The sequence below is a fragment of the Equus przewalskii genome, chromosome 8, assembly GCF_037783145.1.
Source record: "Equus przewalskii isolate Varuska chromosome 8, EquPr2, whole genome shotgun sequence".
Lineage (NCBI taxonomy): Eukaryota > Metazoa > Chordata > Mammalia > Perissodactyla > Equidae > Equus > Equus przewalskii.
In genome coordinates, this window is record NC_091838.1 from 64655732 (window position 1) to 64674007 (window position 18276).

Here is an 18276-nt window from a genome sequence, read left to right on the forward strand (position 1 = left end):
GCCTTCTAAAACAAAAATAAAAACGTCTTGTCATGCAGTTGTCATTCAGTTGTCACACCACTAAGAATGTTTGCTAGTTTTCCTGACTCTAACGGTCAGAAAAATCATCCCAGAATCAAAAAGCAGATTGCCAAGTTGAGCATCAAGGTGGGTTGATCAGTTCTGAAGACTGGAAGAGACTTGGAATCCAAGTAGACAGGTCCCTTTGTTGAAGGGGGCAGTAAAACTGGTCCCCTTTGACTTAAGGTCAATTACTTTTGAAGCTAAAAGTGGGCATCCAGCCAAGAGACTGGTTAGAATTAGCCACGTGGTAACAGACGCCCACTTGGCCCTGCCTCCAACAGGCTGTCTTGGAGCTTATACTCTTTATAGAGAACATTTCTGATTCAATTCCACCCACACTCTTCTGGGGACCAAATATTTGACACTGTTATTCTGGCTGCATTTGCCACTTGTCCACATGTAAAGAGTTATCCTAAAACAGCACGCATGGGTACATTCAGTTTTGTATGGTTCCATAGCATCTGTTCCTAATAGAAAATGACATGAGACAATGAAAAACTGATAACTGAAGCCTGTTTGATGAAGTTGTGAGGAGACAAAGTCTTCTTACATGAAGTTTCACCTTTATTCAGTTCCACGCTAATCAACGTGAATAATACACATTGGCAAATGATCTGATAACATGTGTTCTTTCCAGATGAGAATTGGAGACACCCACACAGACATTGAATTGAGGGGGCTGTTACCCAATACGGAATACACAGTTACGGTTTATGCTATGTTTGGAGAAGAGGCCAGCGATCCTGTTACAGGACAAGAAACAACACGTGAGCCGTTCGGTCCTTCAGATGAAATGCTGTAATAAAAGCCCAAACGAACGTTGGGATTCTGAATTTGAAATCCTGGTTTAGATTGGAACCTCTTAGGAACTAATTGTAACTTAAGAAAATGTGTGTTTTATTATGGGGAAGGAAATGTGTTTCTTCATCTTGTTATTATTGCGAGTCATTTGGATGCTAGAACTGAACTTTGGCATCTTTTAGTGGTTGCCACCAGTGTTTTTGTCTAAATCCAAATGCTAGATCAGAATACAGGAGAAAGAACATGGGCTTTAGAATCAGAACAGATGAGGTGGGAGTTCCAGCTCAAGTCATATCGTAACTGGGTGACAACGGGCAAGTGATGTAACATTTTTGAGTCTCTAAAAGGAAGACCAATAATCTTACAGCATGTTGTTGATAGAAGATTAAATATAGCAGTACAGATGAAAGCACTTAGTACATAGTTACTCAATTTTTCTTTTTTCCCCACTATCATCCAAATTAACACTTTTTTCTCAAAATTTTTGGACACCTTCTTATCTGAGACTATTATTATTAAAATTAGTTTTTAAAAATTGAATACAAATTTTATTGGCAAGTGTAATTTTAGCTAAATGTTGAAAATTTTTAATATTTTTAGGAGATGTATGTAATCATCTATTTTATTTGAAAATATGATAAAGACAAAATGCTACCTCGGCATACTAGCAATGCTTTGCTACCTACCATTAAAAAGATGGCTCTATTCATGGTGTTTTGAAACATAAATAAGTGTGGGGAGACTTGGAGTCTTGCACATCACTCTGGAGCACAATTTTTACAGTACTTTTGTATTTAAGATTCTACTTGGGAAACATACACAGAAGTTCAATGAGAAGGAAAGACGTTTTCTCCTGCATCCATTCTTTGTTGGTCAAGGCTATGCTGTTTTTTGCTCATCAGAGAAACACCAGTGTAATTAAAACGACAATCAAACAAAAAGCTGGGAGAGCCCAAAACAGAAGAAAAGAAATGAATTATGCTAGAAAGCATCTGATATATCACTTGACTTCAGTGAATTTTGAGACTGTGTCAGTTTGGAAGAAAAACTTTTCCCAACCGCCCGTCTCTCTTTCACTCAGAATACTCATTTCTTTATATTTAGAAAAAAAAAAGTGCATGACTCTTTCCTACCGTTAGTGGTTGATTTTTTTTTTTTTAAAGTTCCTAAAAAATGATGTCCTGGGTACCCGTTCCTGAGATTAGTATTTTAATGCACCAAGGAAACCAGACATTGTTCCACCATACTGCCAAATTTAACTGAACTCCAGAAGAATTTAGAGCTACGTGTGCACAACACTTAAAATACTTATATTGCTTTTCTCCTGCCTACACTTTCTCTCTAGCCCCTTAAGGAGGCTCTTAGGTATTAATTCTCTTAAGTATTAAGAGACCCACTAAGTCCCATAGCCTCTTATTGCCAAATAATCAAAATGTATTGAATCAATGAAAGAATTGGCTTTTGGGGTTAGGAGGCATCCTGTTTGTGGCTATGGCTGATAATTATTGTCATTTATCTTGCAGGTTTTTGCTCTGCTGGCTTATCAGCACTATATCACAGGGTCTCGAATCAATTGATCAGTTGTCTGGGTTAAATTCTAACTATTCTTCTGCTCCTACAAAGTGTGACCTTGGCCAAGTTACCACAATTTCATGATTTATATAAGGGGGCTCATTATAGCTCTATCCTTGCAGTCTAATGTAAGGATTTAATGAGATAACATGTGTTAAGTCTCAGACTCATGGAAAGCAAGCAATAAATCTTAACAATTCTTTTTGCTATAAACCTGTAAAAACTCATGAAACTCAAACATTATTGACAAGTTTTCATCTGTTGCATCACAGTGGGGTCTTTGAAGAAGTGCAAAAAGCTGTGGAATTGGTAGTCAGGGATCTGTAAAAATAGCAACACCTCTTTAAGTATTTTTTAAAGCCACAGCAAAGTGTCTATTTTTATCTGGTCTCACAAAGCCACTGGGATTTATCCAAGGCAGGTCTCCTCCTCATTGATTCAACAAATAGTTATTGAATACTTGTTATATTGGGGATAAAGCTGGGAACAAAATTAAACCAAATTCCCTGGTCCTCTGCGATTACAATATATCAGGGGAGAGAGACTGTAGACCAATAAATGTTCAATAGAAAAAATAAATGAGGGGAAGGAGATGGGTAGCATTGGGGTGGAAGGATTATTCTACATAAGGTGATGACGGAAAGCCCCACTGAGAAGGTGACATATGTTCAGAAATCCGCGGGGCCGCCTCCGTGGCTGAGTGGTTAAGTTCGCGTGCTCCGCTGGGCGGTCCAGGGTTCAGATCCTGGGCGTGGACATGGCACCGCTCGTCAGGCCATGTTGAGTCTGGCGTCCCACATCCCACAACTAGAAGGACATGCAACTAAGATATACAACTGTGTGCAGGGCGGGGGGCGGGTGCTGGGGAGATAAAGCAGAAAAAAAAAAAAAAAAGATTGGCAACAGTTGTTAGCCCAGGTGCCAATCTTAAAAAAAAAAAAAAAGAAATCCGAATCTTGGATGACTCCAAGGTTTTTGGCCTGAGCAATGGGAAGAATGGAGTTTCCAAATGCTCAGAGGGAGAGACTGAGAGAGAAGGTTGGAGAGGTGGCAGGAGTCAGTGGTTCAGTTTTGGACAAGTTAAGTTGGAAATACCTTATAGACGCTCAAGTGGAGATGGCAGATGGGCGTCACCCTCATTTTACACGTGGGAAATTGTAGAGCAGAGAAGTAGAGTGACTTTGCCAGAATCATATGATAGTTAAATGGAAGAGCTAAGATTTAATTTCAGGTGTCCTGGTTTTTGACCCACTAGTTCTCTTATTTACATCAGGCTATAATAATAGCATTGACTGGAGACGAAAGGCACAGGAAATTTATCTAAATCTTATTTATTTCTAAGCATATGTAATTTATTACTGCCAAGCATTCTGTATAGGGAAAACTTTTTTCTTTGTTAATTTACTAATTTTCTTTGTCATAAGTTATCTGGGTGAAGTTTTTTAAATGTAAGTAGTTTGGAACTCAAAGATGCTGTTTTTGTCTTTTTTACATGTATGTTATTTAAAATTTTAATTATTTTCTATTCCATTTACTGTGAAGTGCCCTTAAGTCCACCCAGAAACCTGAGAATCTCCAATGTTGGCTCTAACAGTGCTCGGTTAGCCTGGGACCCATCTTCAGAAAAGATCAGTGGTTATCGAATTGTATATAACAATGCAGACGGGACTGAAATCAATGAGGTAAGCTGTGGAACACGATATCTATTTTTCCATGATTGTGTGTTAGCTTTTTATGGCTTCATAACATAGTGGCTTAAAACAATACTAAGTATTTATTTTCTCTCACAGTTTCTGTGGATCAGGAATTGAGGCTTGGGCATGTAGTTCTGGCTTGGGGTCACTCATGCGATTGTAGCCAGATAGCAGCTGGAGCTGGCATATGATAATGGCTTCTTGATTCGTACGTCTTGTGCCTGGCCTGGGAAGACTGCATCAGCTGTGAGCTGGAGAGGCTCTCTCTATTTCTAAGTAGACTTTTTCACATGATGCCTCCAGTGTGACAGCTTTAGGGGAGCTAGACTTTTTACATGTTGGCTCAGGAGTCCCCAGACACTTGTCCAAAGAGACAGAGAGAGAGAGAGAGAGAGAGAGAGCCAGGAGGAAGCTGTGTCCTCTTTAGTTTCCAACATCAGAAGTCACAGAGATCACCTCCACCACACCGCATTGGTAGGAGATATCACAAGTCCCCGCATGGATTCAGGATGGGCAGGAACACAGGTCCCACCTATGGTGGGAAGCATGTGGGATGGAAGATATATGTGGATGTGGCCGTCTTTGGAAAGTACAGTCCACCCTGGTGGACAGGGGTGAGAGGTATGTATCTTCATAGAAGTAGTAAATTAGAAATAATGTCAGTGTTATCTAGTTTATCCCTCTGATTTTGAGTAAACTAGCATCTGAAAGGCCCTGGTTAGATGAGCTTAAATTGAAAACTGGATGATTCAAGTTTTGTGTAGGAAGATACTTTCAAATAATGGAACTTACTGAAACCCATGAAGATATGGTATTTTGCACTCAGTGACTAATGCTCTTCAGAAATCCCTTCTTTGGAAATATGCTTTAGCAGGAAAGATGGCAAAGTTATTTTTATTCCTTATCTTGGTCCAAGAAGCTAAGAGAAAGAGGGAAATGTGTTGGATTACATCGGTTCTATTTTCTGACTAAATAAAGCAAGTATTTTCATATGCCAAGACAAAATTTTCCTACAATTAAGTCCAAGCAGTATTTTGCCACATGCACCCTCATACGGGACATTGGGTCAGGAATGGACGATAACTGTACATTTGCTAACCATACAGAAATATGTTTCAATATCTTTCATTAAATCTTCATAAGTTCTGAGGGCAAATAATTCTGACAAAGCTGGGATCATTTGGACTGTTTGCTTTGCTTTTGAAGACTGGAGTCTGGAGTAGTGAAAAGATTGAAAGCAAAAACACTGATCTCTCAGCGTCTCTTTGTTATCAGTGATAAATAATCTACTTTCCAAAGGGTTGCAAATTCAGCTGTGTAGGAAGATCAGGCGGGTAATATGAATGAGTGAGGCATGCCATTAAATGTGCAGAGGTAGTCACACCCGCAAAGAAAGACACTCTCACCTGTTTTTCTTGAAACGTGAGGCTAACTTAGGCTGTATTTCATTTTCCCATTTTTGGGACATGGATTTAGAAGAAATTCTCTACTGAAAGACGATTCAAGACTGATGCTAAATGACAATGAACAATGGGGTGCAGTGACAAGGATGCTAGGGTGTGGTGGGGACAGACATGCTAGGGAGTACTTACATGTCCATGCGAGATGCGGCCAGCGTCGGCTCCTGCAGGTTGCTGCTGCGTAGAAATCCAGGTAGGGGCTCCCAGATCTTGTGACCTTTGATCTAGTGACCAGGGATTTCTATTTTTATGTGAAACTTACCAATTTAAAAGTGTTGACTCATTGAACAACCAAAATAACAGAACAACTGTATTCACCAGTAAATATTTGTTCACTGTGGAGCACCCTCCTTTGGTAATAATTTTTCATAAAACAAAAATAAACGATCATATATATGTATATATGAGTAATATTTGAAAATATAATTATATAATAAAAATTGTTATTATTTTTTATTGAGATATAATTGACATATAACATTATATTAGTTTCAGGTGTATAACATAATGATTCGATATTTGTATACACTGCAAAATGATCACCACAATAGGTCTAGTTAACATTCATTTAAAAAAAATTATAATTGGCAACAAATGCCAGCTCAGCATGAATCTCCCTGCTAAAAAAAATTATAGCTGTTGTGGCCTGTTATGGCATTTTACATTATTTGCCTTTGTAAAGAATGACCCCAGACTAATATATATGTTGGGATATACAAATTTGTTGTGCTTTTGTGTAGTGTTTTTCAATCTTGGGGACGCCTTTGGTGCTTGCTATTTCTAATTTGTATTGTGCTGGGAAATTAGAAAACTATGTTTGGTAAAACTGAATTTAAAATGAGTATAAATAGACTACAAATGGAAATCTGAGAAAATTTTATTTGGGTAAAATGCATACACAATGTGTGGATTTTGTAACATTTCCATTTTGACTGGGGGGGAGGTGTGTGTGTGTGTGTGTCTGTGTGTGTGTGTGTTCTTATTTCTTAATTCTTAACCATGCAATTGAGATTAGAAGTTGCTGGAGAAGTATCTTTTGTTTAAGAGAAATAGTACGTTACCTAATTTTGGAATATATGATTTTGAGAGTGAGTATTCCTACCATATTTTGCTATAACTTCTATTAATTTAAACTTTATTTGTAGATAATGCTACAACTGGGTTTTTAGGAAATTCCCAAAACTTTCTGGAATGAACTTTGAAGTGTCCCAACTAAAATCTACTTAGTTTATAACATGTAATTGATTGTGAAATCTTTGCTTTTGACAACATTTCTATTTCTCGGCTTCACTTTCTCTTCCTCCCGTCTTTCCTCCTTCACTTCCTCTGTATCTTTCCCGAAGCATTGCTGCTCTCCCCAACTTTTTGGAGACTGAGGAAGAAAAATAAAACAGAGCACTTACACAACTGTCAATGATGTTGGTAATAATGGCAGCTAATGCATCTTGAGTGTTCCCCTGAGCCAGCAACTGTTTTGAGAGCTTTACAGAGACCACCTCCTGCAATCCTTATAAAAATTGCTGCCAAAGCATGGCTTGTCAAACTAAGGACAGAAGCCATCTCAGATAGCATCTAGTGTGACAGAATTTGGGGAAATGTGCAAACAAAGAATTAAGTGCTGCCATTTGAGTTATATAAGTGAAAGACCACAGCTTTTATGCTCTGAGAGGCGCTCCAGTTCTCAGCAGCCATGACTCAACCACAGAGCCCAACTCCCTGGTTCCTCATCAGGACCTCTTTCTTCATTCCTCCCAGAGTTAGGCTGAAGTTAACCTTTTAGCTAGACTGAAAAATTCTTCTCAATAATAGTTGCATAACAATGAGATCATAGTCATTTGTTATCATTTTCCCAAATCCTTCCCCTACATATTCAAAGTACTACCAACAAAATCAGTTCCAGAACTTTGTCTGAAACATAACTAATAAAAATAAATGATACCTAAAAGTTTTCATTTGATGAATAAAATAACTAATAATTAATGCATAAAATGTGGTCTGTTCAGTATCAAGTAAAATGCTTTAATAAGTAAACTAGATCTTTTCAACATATATATGTTATGCATATATATTAAAAAGGGGGAAAACTGTGTGCATGTATATGCACACTTTTTTCCCTTTTGTCTCTGGGTGTACCTAAGAAAATTTGATTTTAATTGTTTTTGTGTATTTTGATATCTTCACAAAATTCCTATTTGTCATGGATTTGAGAGTTAGAAGTCAAGCCCTAACTATCCACTCCATTTAATAGTTTCATGGCTCCAGGAAGTTGAGTTAAGGTCTTTGGGCCTCAGCTTCCATGTTTGTAAAATGGTTATTGTGAACACCTAGGCTTTGGTGGGGGGAGGAGCAGACTAAATAAGGCAACGAATGTAAAGTTACAATTCAAAACAGCAGAAAGCAGTGTGTAAATGCAGTTTAGAAGAACATGTCTTGAGCTCATATTTTGTATGTGGATCTGTCTTTTCTCTGAATTTAAATAATGAAGACCACTGTAGATAGTGTTTATGAACATAGGATGTAGAGTTTGAAACACTTGTGTTTAAGTCCTAGGTACTAGTTGGTTTTCCCTTGGGCAAGTTCCTTAACTTTTCTGAGTCTCACTTTCTCATCTTCACATTAGGGGTAATAATTTGCTACCCTACACGGTTGTGTAAGGATTAAGCGAATTAATGTGTGTAAAGTATGCAGATAGTACCCAGACAGGAGTAAACACTGAATGCTAAGAATGACTATAATGTTATCAGGCCCAGATTCAGAAGAAGATAGTGTATATTTTTAGTTAACTATTGTTATGTAACCAACACACCCTGGCTTAAAATAACAACCCATGGTTATGCAACTTGGGCAGGGCTCAACACAGACAACTCGTCTTTGCTCCATGAAGTGTCAGCTGGGGTGACTCTCACACTCATCTGGGAGCTTGACGGGGCTAGAACTTCCAAGATGACTTCACTCCCATGTCTGGGGTGAGTGAAAAGGCTGGGATCAGCTGGCCCTTTCTAACGGAGTGACTCAGAGTTCCAAAAGGGTGAAACTGGAAACTCTTTTCCCCAAAGTTGACGCTCTTTTTTGAACTGCAGTTGATTCCTTAGAGATGTATATGGTTTCTGGATTGGCTCTTAGTTTAGATGAGCCCTTTTTTATCTCTTTTAAAAAGGCTCTTTGGTACCTCCATCTTCATTTTCATTTATTATTCTAGTCACTCAAAAAAAAAAATCACTTCAACATAGAGTGATGAAGAAGCTAAACAAGGTCCTGCCCTCAACGGCCTTACACTCTATGCAGGAGATAAACAGTAAGCAACTACATAAGGAAATAAAATAATTTCAGGCTGTGATTGGTGCTAGGGAAGACACAAACAAGGGCAGTGTTAGAGAATAATCCTGCTGAGCTAGGTGGAAACAGAAGCCCCCTCTGAGGAGGTGAAATTTAAGCATGGACCTGACAGATGAGGAAGGACTAATTTTGAAAAGAGCTAGGGAAATAGGGTCCCAGACAGAATGAATTGCATGTGCAAGGGCCCTGAGGTGGGAAAGACATGGGCCTGATGGAAGGTCAGTGTGACTGGAGCCCAGCAGGTGATTGGGAGTATGGCAGAAAAAAGGAGCAGTGCTCCAGGTTATGTAAGACCAAGAGGTCATCGCAGGGGATTGGTTTTAATTTGGAAGGCAATAGATAGCCATGAAGGTTTTAAAAAGGAAAGTGACGCGTTGTATGTTTTGATAAAGGTCACTTTGACTGCCATGAGCAAATATATACAGTGAGCTTAGTCACTTTCCTCTTAACTCCCAGGCAGCAGTAAAGTTACTCATGGATAGCATTGTAAATAACAGATGTTATTGATATTGCTCAAAAATGTCTCTTGAAGACATTTTAAGGGGGATCTTTTTTGGCAGAGTCTGCTCTCGGATAAATAGGTACATTTCTTTAATTCCCTAGAGTATCACCAGAGCTAGCACATTTCATTCTAAGTACCCGCCTTATAGGGGTTTTGTGAGGATCCTTTGAGACTATGTGTATACAATGTATGTATGTGGGTGAGGGCACCATTTACTCGGTCTACACTATGTCCCCTGTGCTATGTAGCTCAGTTGGCCAACACCCAACCTCTCAGTGGTAAAGCTGTGTCTATTCTTCCTCTTACGCTGAGGATGACTTTGCTCAGGACTCTGTCTTCTCTTACTTTATGGTTTCTTTTGTCAAGATCTGTTCTTTGTTGTTCCTTTTTCTAATTCTTCCCTTTCCTTACACCCTCACCCCTTATCCCCAGAACTCCATCCCTTATGTGCCCTAAAGAAATTGGTATATATTTTTCCTAAATATGTCTCTCTGTGGAAGATAAAGGAACATTTCAAATATTTACTCTTATCTTTAATTTGAATGTCTCCTGATCCTTCGCCTGCATGATTGCTCGCCTATGCAACTTTTATAGGAGTAATTGTGTACACTTAGTCACAGTCAGCAGAGCCCAGGCAGTGAAGCGAAAAACTGGCAGCTCCTAACAGCTCAGGCTGGAAACATTATATTTATTTATATTAGCATTGTAAATTGTCTGCACTTTGCTTTCTCTGTCTTTAACAAATGGAAATAATACTGGTTGCAAAGCTGTCCTGAGAATTAACTGCTAGGTAATCTATTTGAGGGTATAAGATTAGAAATGTGTATGTATAAACTGGTTTAATAATTCAATCATTTTTGCAGTATTTATAGCTCTGCTGCCAGCCAAGTGAACTGCAGACAATAGTAAAATGACTTCTGTTTCCTGTACTTAGGGACCATCTGATATAGCTATTATTGACTTCTCTCTTTTGCAGGTTGAAGTTGATCCTGTTACTACATTCCCTCTGAAAGGCTTGACGCCCCTCACGGAGTATACTGTTGCCATCTTCTCCATCTATGATGAAGGGCAGTCAGAACCTCTGACAGGAATTTTCACCACAGGTAAGCCTTATTACGGTTTGGAAAGGTTCCAAGAGAAACTATAGGGAAACCAGAAGCCAGAGCAGCTTCTTCAACGGTGATTTTCAAGAGACTATGTTTTAATATTATTAATAAATGAAGAATTGAGTGACTACAAGTCATCCTGGCCAATTATTTTCTAGCAAATTATTCCCTACCAAAGCAAAGGAAAGAGAAAAAAGACCAGCTAAATTCAAAAATTCTCAATTAGGTAGAAGTGTACATACATTGTTCTCCTTCTAATCTCACATCATTTCTTAAGTTCCATCGTTGTAAAATTTTCGCGTCTTTCTTCCATTCATATCTGTATATATTAAGTTGAACTTCCTAAGTTGCTGATATCCAACAATTGACCTAAAAAAGTGGCATTTCCATATTATTGAACCTAATACATCAGTCCATAGCCATATTGTATTTCATGCAGCCTAAAATATTAATACAACAATATGGGGTATTTTAAATACAAAAATTTAAAATAAGGCATGAATGCATTATTTTCCTTTTCTTTATATATCCTGTCATCACTCAATAAATATAAAATATTTTTGCCTCTTGGTGGCAACAATTCTTTTGTTTTCTAAACCAATCTTTGATTGCACATGGAAACAAATTTGGTGCTATATGAAGATGAAAAGGTAATTTGGAGAGAAAGGAGAAATAAGCTGGATTGAAAAATAATGTTCACAGAAAAAATTTCAGTAATTTCATAAAATCTCCTGAGGGCTAACTCTAGTTGGACTTCTCATGGTGTGCTGTCAAAGAGTTTAAAATCTCTGATTTAAAATAATAAAAGTCAATGAACTGACGATTAATTCCGGGTGTAGTTGGATGTTAAGCTTTCTGTTATACATCCAAAAAGTGTGTAAGCCATGAAATAGTGAAAGATCTGATAAATTATATTTCCCTTCTGATGGCAGCCATATGTACAAGTTGAAAGGACGAAGGTTCTTCTTTAGGATTTAACTTATTACTGGACACACAAGGGAATAGAGTTAAAAGGGACATTTCTTAGGCCTCTAGGGCACTGTTTTGCTAATTTCCTTGAAATACTTGGAAAATATTATCTTTGGGAAATAATGAATATGGCACTCTTATTTTTTATAGTTAATGAAAAGAGCCAAATAGAAAATCTAAGATTCTGGAAATTACTGGAAAATTTTAGAATCTGCTGTGTATGGTCTTCTTAATTTGTGCTGTGGGTAAACGCTGGAAACAGAGACGTAAGGTCACGCTGGACTGATCAACGCTGCTTTCCTGCTTCCATATGCTTTCCTAAAGCAAGAAATTCCTCAGAGTCTTCTCTTCCTGTGGCTGGCCTTGGGAGCTGCTTGAGTTTTGATGTTCTTGCCTCCTCAGATCCCTAACAGAGTCTCCTTCCTTGGCTTACAGAGGAAGTTCCAGCCCAGCAATACTTGGAAATTGATGAGGTGACGACAGATAGTTTTAGAGTGACCTGGCATCCCCTCTCTGCTGATGAAGGGCAACACAAGTTGATGTGGATTCCAGTCTATGGTGGGAGGGCCGAAGAGGTGAGTTGCCTGAAATGGACTGAAAACTAATACAGACCATTTATCTGGAAGTGAATACCCACTGCTGCATTTGAATTGGTCTTCACTTTAAAATAGATCGAGAATCCCAGAAGTAATCAATATTTTGCATGGCATGGAGTTCTATAAATGTGAAATCACGTGATTTTTCTAAGATTAAAATGCATTGTTTCTAGGGCTTTAGTTATATATTTTATATATTTTTAGATTCTTTGGCTTTCATAAATGATATTTAATAAAATCTCAAAATGCCACTTTTGTATTTATCCAACAGTTTTATTTGCCAAGGGACTTGAAAGGAATAAAGTCTCTGGTTTGACTTTACGATTGAATTCAACAGCCCGGGAGTTCTTTATGCTTTGTTGTTTCTTGCTTACGTTCAGGATAACATTTTTCATTTTTATTATTTTTTCGCAACTTTCTTTTTCCTTTGTTATTCAAGCAAACCCAGTTACTAAGCACCAAATACTTTTCAGATTGTCCTCTTAGAAGACCAAGACTCTTATGTTGTTGAAGGCCTGGAGCCTGGCACTGAGTATGAAGTTTCACTGCTGGCTGTACTGGACGATGGAAGTGAGAGTGAGGTGGTGACTGCTGTTGGGACCACACGTAAGTCTTGGTCTGGCCAAGACGGACTTCATGAGCTCCCACCATCCATCCATTCTGACACATTCTTCACCCAACCAGATTCTCTCCCTATCAGCCTTATCCCAAGCTACAGAGGCTTCAGTTTCTCTTTTTCCCCCAGAATTTTTCATATATTTTCACCTTTAACGAAACTGATACGTGAAGCGTTTTAGAATCTTAAGCTATTATCACCATGAAGGCGGGGACCATATCTGTCTTGTTCACCATTATATCCTGAGCCCTTAGCACAGTACTTGGCATATCTTAACTGAACAATAAATACCTGTTTGAGTGGATGGATGGGTGGATGGATGGATGGATAGATTAAATAATTTATAAATGAATAAGCAAGCAAACAAATAAACCTAGGGTTAATATGTCCAAGAGTTTCTGGAATTTCCCAAGTTGATCTTGATTCCAAGAATCTTGTACAAAATTCACTCACTGATTCATTCATCCTTTCATTTTTTAAATATGAGGTATTAACCGCATTTTAAATTGTCTCTGTTTGGGTTCCTTGGAATCAGATTCTGAGACAGAAAATTGCATCCAGAAGGTTTATTGAAGAGTTTAATTGGGAAATACATCTGTAAGGAAGTAAGGATGACAGGATGGGACAGAGGCAGAGGCTAAAACTGAGCCCTCCACTAATTCTGCTAGGAGTTCTGGACCTGGGATGACCCTTCTGAGTTGTCCCAAGTTGAGTCAAAGGGGCTGGGCCTTTGTATCCCTTAATACCCGGTCTTTGGAGGTGGGCCATCCCCTGACAGAGTCTGTGACCTCAAGCAAGGCAATTTGCAGAGCTCTGAGCCACTGGCAACCAGTATTCTAGAAGCTGGTGGATGAGTGTGTTGACCCTGAAAAGAGAATCTGGGCCGAACACCATACAGCCACTCCATTCCACTCGTTGCCCAGGGTGGATACAAGAAATGGAAGATGTACTTCTTACCCGAGCATATTGCCTTCCTTGGTGGTCTTGTTTGGCAGCCCTTTCATGACCTTATCTACAGCACTATTTAATTTCCTTTAATTATCATGGTTATCCCTCATTTTAAAGTAACTGGGAGGTTTCACAATTTTATAGGTGTAATTCAAATGTTTATATGCAGTCGGGTATCTCTGATTAGAAACTTTAACTTCTTTGGGGTTCAGTTTCCCTATCTGCAGAATAGATATAATGTCTGATTACTACTTCTTCGTTCTTGCAACCATAGTCAAGGTTGTTGTGAGTAGCAAGTGAGATAATATAGGTGAAATTTTCTTTGAAAACTATAAAATGCTATACACAAATGTACAGAGTTATTATCATGACAAAATTTTTAAGTAATGAATATTTTTTTAGTTGACAGTTTTTGGACGGAACCAGCCACGACTATAGCACCTACCAGACCTGTGACTTCAGGTAAGGACAAATGGAAGCTCATTTACCCATAACCAAAGCTTGATTTAAACAGAAATTATGTTATCCCAGCTTTATTTATTTTATATTATTAATTAGGAATGGGACCTGCCAGTTCACATTACATGCCTCTCGGAACCTCTCAACCTCTTCTTACCCTGAAATGCCAATCGGTCTTCTAGTCTGCTAATCTGTTACCTCTCCCTACCTTTTCCATCTTTGTTTGTGATTCCCATTTAAACTTTCAGAGGATGTCAGCATAGCAGCCCCCACCATCTCTGCCCTCCTCTTTATCTCAGTGCCTTCTCCTGTGGCTCTCTGTTGAGAATTATTCACGTCATGGTTTCCTTGCTTCTCTGTGGTCTATTGTTCTTCCTACATCAGCTGTGTTCTCTCTCAGTGTAACTTTCCTTTCCATTATAGCACACCTCTCAGCTAGCTCTCAGAGTCAACTAGATAAAACATCATTTGATAATATCATTTATTTCTCTACCTAAAACCCTTCATCGGCTCTCCATTACCCATTCATTCATTCACCAATTCATTCATTCTTCAGTTAATCTTTACTGAGCCCTTCTTTGTGCCCCCAGATCGCTTTATCATAATATTCAAGAGCCTTCCTGGTTGGGTTCTGCTTCCCTTCCTGGCCTCAACCATATTTTCCTTGCTTTCCCCATTTCCTCCTGCCATCTAGAACTCCTAGCCCTGAAGGTGAGAAGTTGCCTTCTATTACCACTGCCTGGGACCCTCCCCAATTTTGCCTGGTAAATGTCACTCTCCTACTTCCTGTGTGACACTTTTACTATTTTTGTCAAGAGTAAATCACTATATATTTCAAAGGCCTAACACAGTCTGACACACAGGAAAAGCTCAATGAATGTTTACTGAATGAATGAATAAATGAATGAAGAGGAGAGTCAGTGGAGATGGACGGAATGAAAGGTAGTCAGCACAGAAGGGAGAAGAAAAAAATGGGAGAAATGAAGGAGCAGGCACCTTGTGAAATGAGAAAGAATGTGTCAGAGAACACCGGTGAGGAGATTAGACAGATGTAAGAGGAAAGATAGTATCTGTGTGGGCTGAATGGATAGAGGCAGCCATAGAGAGTTGTGCTTCGAGTGACAAGTGTTAAGACAGAAATGGGGAACAGATGAGTGGGTCGTGCGTTGGATGCTGGATTGCACACTGAGGCTGACCACATCTGGCCCATCATGGCCACTTCCCCAACTCAGTGTTAGTGTGAGGGTTTCATGAGCAAACTCCCCTTTGGGCTCCCCTTAAGGTTTCCTAGTCAAAGGGCTTCTCCCCAGTTCCTCTTACTAGTATATATACAGAGCTCATAGCTTTGAGAGGTCCAGGGTCTCACCTTGTAGGCATCTCTGAAACCCATTCTCGTTTGCTACATGTAGGTATCATGGCTCCCCATTATGCACTAAAGCTGAGTTGTTCTTGCTTCACATGGGTCTACGTTAGAGAAATACATTAAATGATACTTGTTGTCACGTCCACAGATGGTTTCTGTAGCTCATTTTGGAATATGATGGGTTAGAAGTCCTTTAATACTTGGTTGTGTTTATTCCAGTTTTCCGGACAGGAATCAGAAACCTGGTTGTAGATGATGAAACCACTTCTAGCCTGCATGTAAAATGGGACATTTCAGACAGCAGCGTGCAGCAGTTCAGGGTCACCTACCTGACTGCTCAAGGGGACCCTGCGGAAGAAGTGGTGGGAACGGTCTGTATAAATATGGCTCACTAGAACCTCCACAGGGCGTCCTGACTAACAGAGCTAACGAGGCTGTCTCTAGAGATGAATGCAAGCTTTGCTGCTCATTTCTTGGTGACCCCAGAAACTAATCATTTCTTGGTGAGCTCCAGAGACAAATGGTTTTGGTTAATTCAAACTAACTACTGGTTTCTTGATGACCTTTCTGTCTCCGAAACTTGCTCCACATACAACCTGCTTCAAACTGATAATGCTTCTGAACCTTGTTTCCCATGTTGCTTCTGTTGCCTGGACAACCTGTTAAAGCACCAAAGCTGGGTCATAAATAGGCCATTATACACTTGTTCCTGTATGTATATATAAATATATAAACTTTTAATATATGAACTTTAAAAAATATTTATGTTAAACTTTTTTGCTCTTGGGAATCTGATTAAATGTTTTTAAGCAAAGCATACATGAAAGATATTCTTTATGTAGTTGAAGTGTTCCTAATAAAGTACCATCCCTTAACAAATAGTTATATTTTTCACTGACATCAACTTATTTTGACTATAAATGACTTATAGTCATTTCTAATTTGTTCTTAATCATGAGTGTCTCCCTTAGGGGATTTAGATTTTATGTTGAGTTTTCTTTAAGCGGTTTCCCATATATTTGTTTTTCTATATTAGAAATCTGGATACATCCTTAATTATGGCCCTTTCATGTTTTCTTAATTTACACTATATCATTTAGTCTAGAACCTGAAAATTATTCCCTAGACATGCTTCCTGGCAGACCAGATAACTCCAGTTTGCAGCCAAAAGAAGTTTTTCTTTTTTTTTTATCACGGAATATACTTTCTTATCCTCATTGCTTACATGTCTTGTCTTCTGCATTATTTTTGAGACACTCTGGGAAAGAAGTCTCTAAATTCATTATTGCTCAAGAATAACACTATTGTCCTTTCTTCCTCTTCCTTACTTATAAAGCTTTTGATGGAAAATTATTTTTATTTATGTGCTTATGTAAACAATTATTTGAGCCCAAAGCCCTCTTAGGAAAATACTTTATTTCAAGCTGATAGAGCAATCGTTACAGAACACAGTGATAACCCTGAGAATAGCCACATCCCCTGTGAATAGCTAGAAGGTCCATGAAATTGGTCTGGGAGTAATTTTGCAAAGTTGATGGATGCTTAAACAAACTTGATTGAACTATAAATTCATTCAGACCATACATTTCAAATGATCTATGATGGGAAAATTCAAAAAAATTAAAATTCTGCTTAGAGGTGCTAACTAAAGATAAAATTTGGGTGTTTTGTTTTCCCTGTTATTGTGCTCGTGTTTTAATTTAGTTCCTAAAAATGAGACCCTTAAAAACTTCCCAGAATGAGAGCTGTGTTTTTTGTTTCTACTCTTTCCAAGAAACACATTAAGCTTCTTGCTAAATTATTCCTGCTAATTTGGAAAGAGTAACAATTTAATCTCATGCATGCACTTGTAAGCTATGCAAGGTAAAATAATAATAATATTTATCTTGGGTTGTCTTTAGATAATTTTCCCTTTGCTAGTTTCTTTCATTTCACACTGTTTATTTTGAAACACTTGGACACCTAGATGAAGGAAAAAAAGATCAAAAGTCTTAAACACACATGTGCCCCAGTTAAACAAACCCTTAATAAAAGTGAAAAATATTGATAAATTTGGTGATGATTATTTACTGTGCAGAAGTGTTTTTGCTATACAGAAGAAAGTACTGTAGAATTCTTTAAATATTAGGTGCCTTTAGTGAATTCCAATTAAATTGGATTTGTGCACGCAATTTACAGGCATGTTTTCAGCTGAGGATGAATCGAGAACTTATATCTCAGTGTTTTATGAAGTGTGATTACTATATAAATGTAATTTATTAGTGGAGACAGAAAATGGGATGCATTTTGATTTAAATCCAGGTAAAGGTTAGATAGGCTGTTGCAGACCTATAGCAAAATCCAAGGGTCTTGAACTTCCACACACCAAATGAATATCTTAAAATAATGATGCATGGCAGGGAAAGACAGATGGCTAAAACATATTACAAAAGTGGGAAAGGAAATGTGTCTGGATAAGACGAATGTCTCTTACCATCTTTCCAAATTTTCCTTAACTATAAAAGCTCATTAAGTTTACACGAGGAGAGGATAAGTTGGAGAATACTTTGTGTATATAAGATTGTAAACCAAAGTTAAGCTTTAATATATGTAAAACAAGGTGAATTAAATTTACTTTTCCAATTGAGGTAACTGAAATAATTTTATATTTTCTAAGCATAATCAAATCTACCAAATATTTCCAAGAAAAAACTTTTGAACTCTTAGAATGTAAAACTACTTGTCAAATATTTCACAAAGACTGAATTTTAACTCCGCTCTGAAATACAGAGGAGTGGCGATAACTTTGCCC

At 38.1% G+C, this 18276-nt stretch overlaps 1 protein-coding gene across 2 annotated transcripts in view; it reads left to right on the top strand.

Moving 5' to 3' along the window:
* Nucleotides 1-18276, top strand: part of COL14A1 (collagen type XIV alpha 1 chain) — a 216993-nt gene that overhangs the window by 83203 nt on the left and 115514 nt on the right. For both annotated transcript variants that reach the window (XM_070630921.1, XM_070630920.1), the window contains exons 13-19: nucleotides 701-830; nucleotides 3979-4118; nucleotides 10405-10531; nucleotides 11939-12078; nucleotides 12573-12705; nucleotides 14066-14125; nucleotides 15705-15856. In XM_070630921.1, coding sequence (XP_070487022.1) covers nucleotides 701-830; nucleotides 3979-4118; nucleotides 10405-10531; nucleotides 11939-12078; nucleotides 12573-12705; nucleotides 14066-14125; nucleotides 15705-15856 — 882 coding nt within the window. The remainder of the gene's footprint in view (nucleotides 1-700; nucleotides 831-3978; nucleotides 4119-10404; nucleotides 10532-11938; nucleotides 12079-12572; nucleotides 12706-14065; nucleotides 14126-15704; nucleotides 15857-18276) is intronic.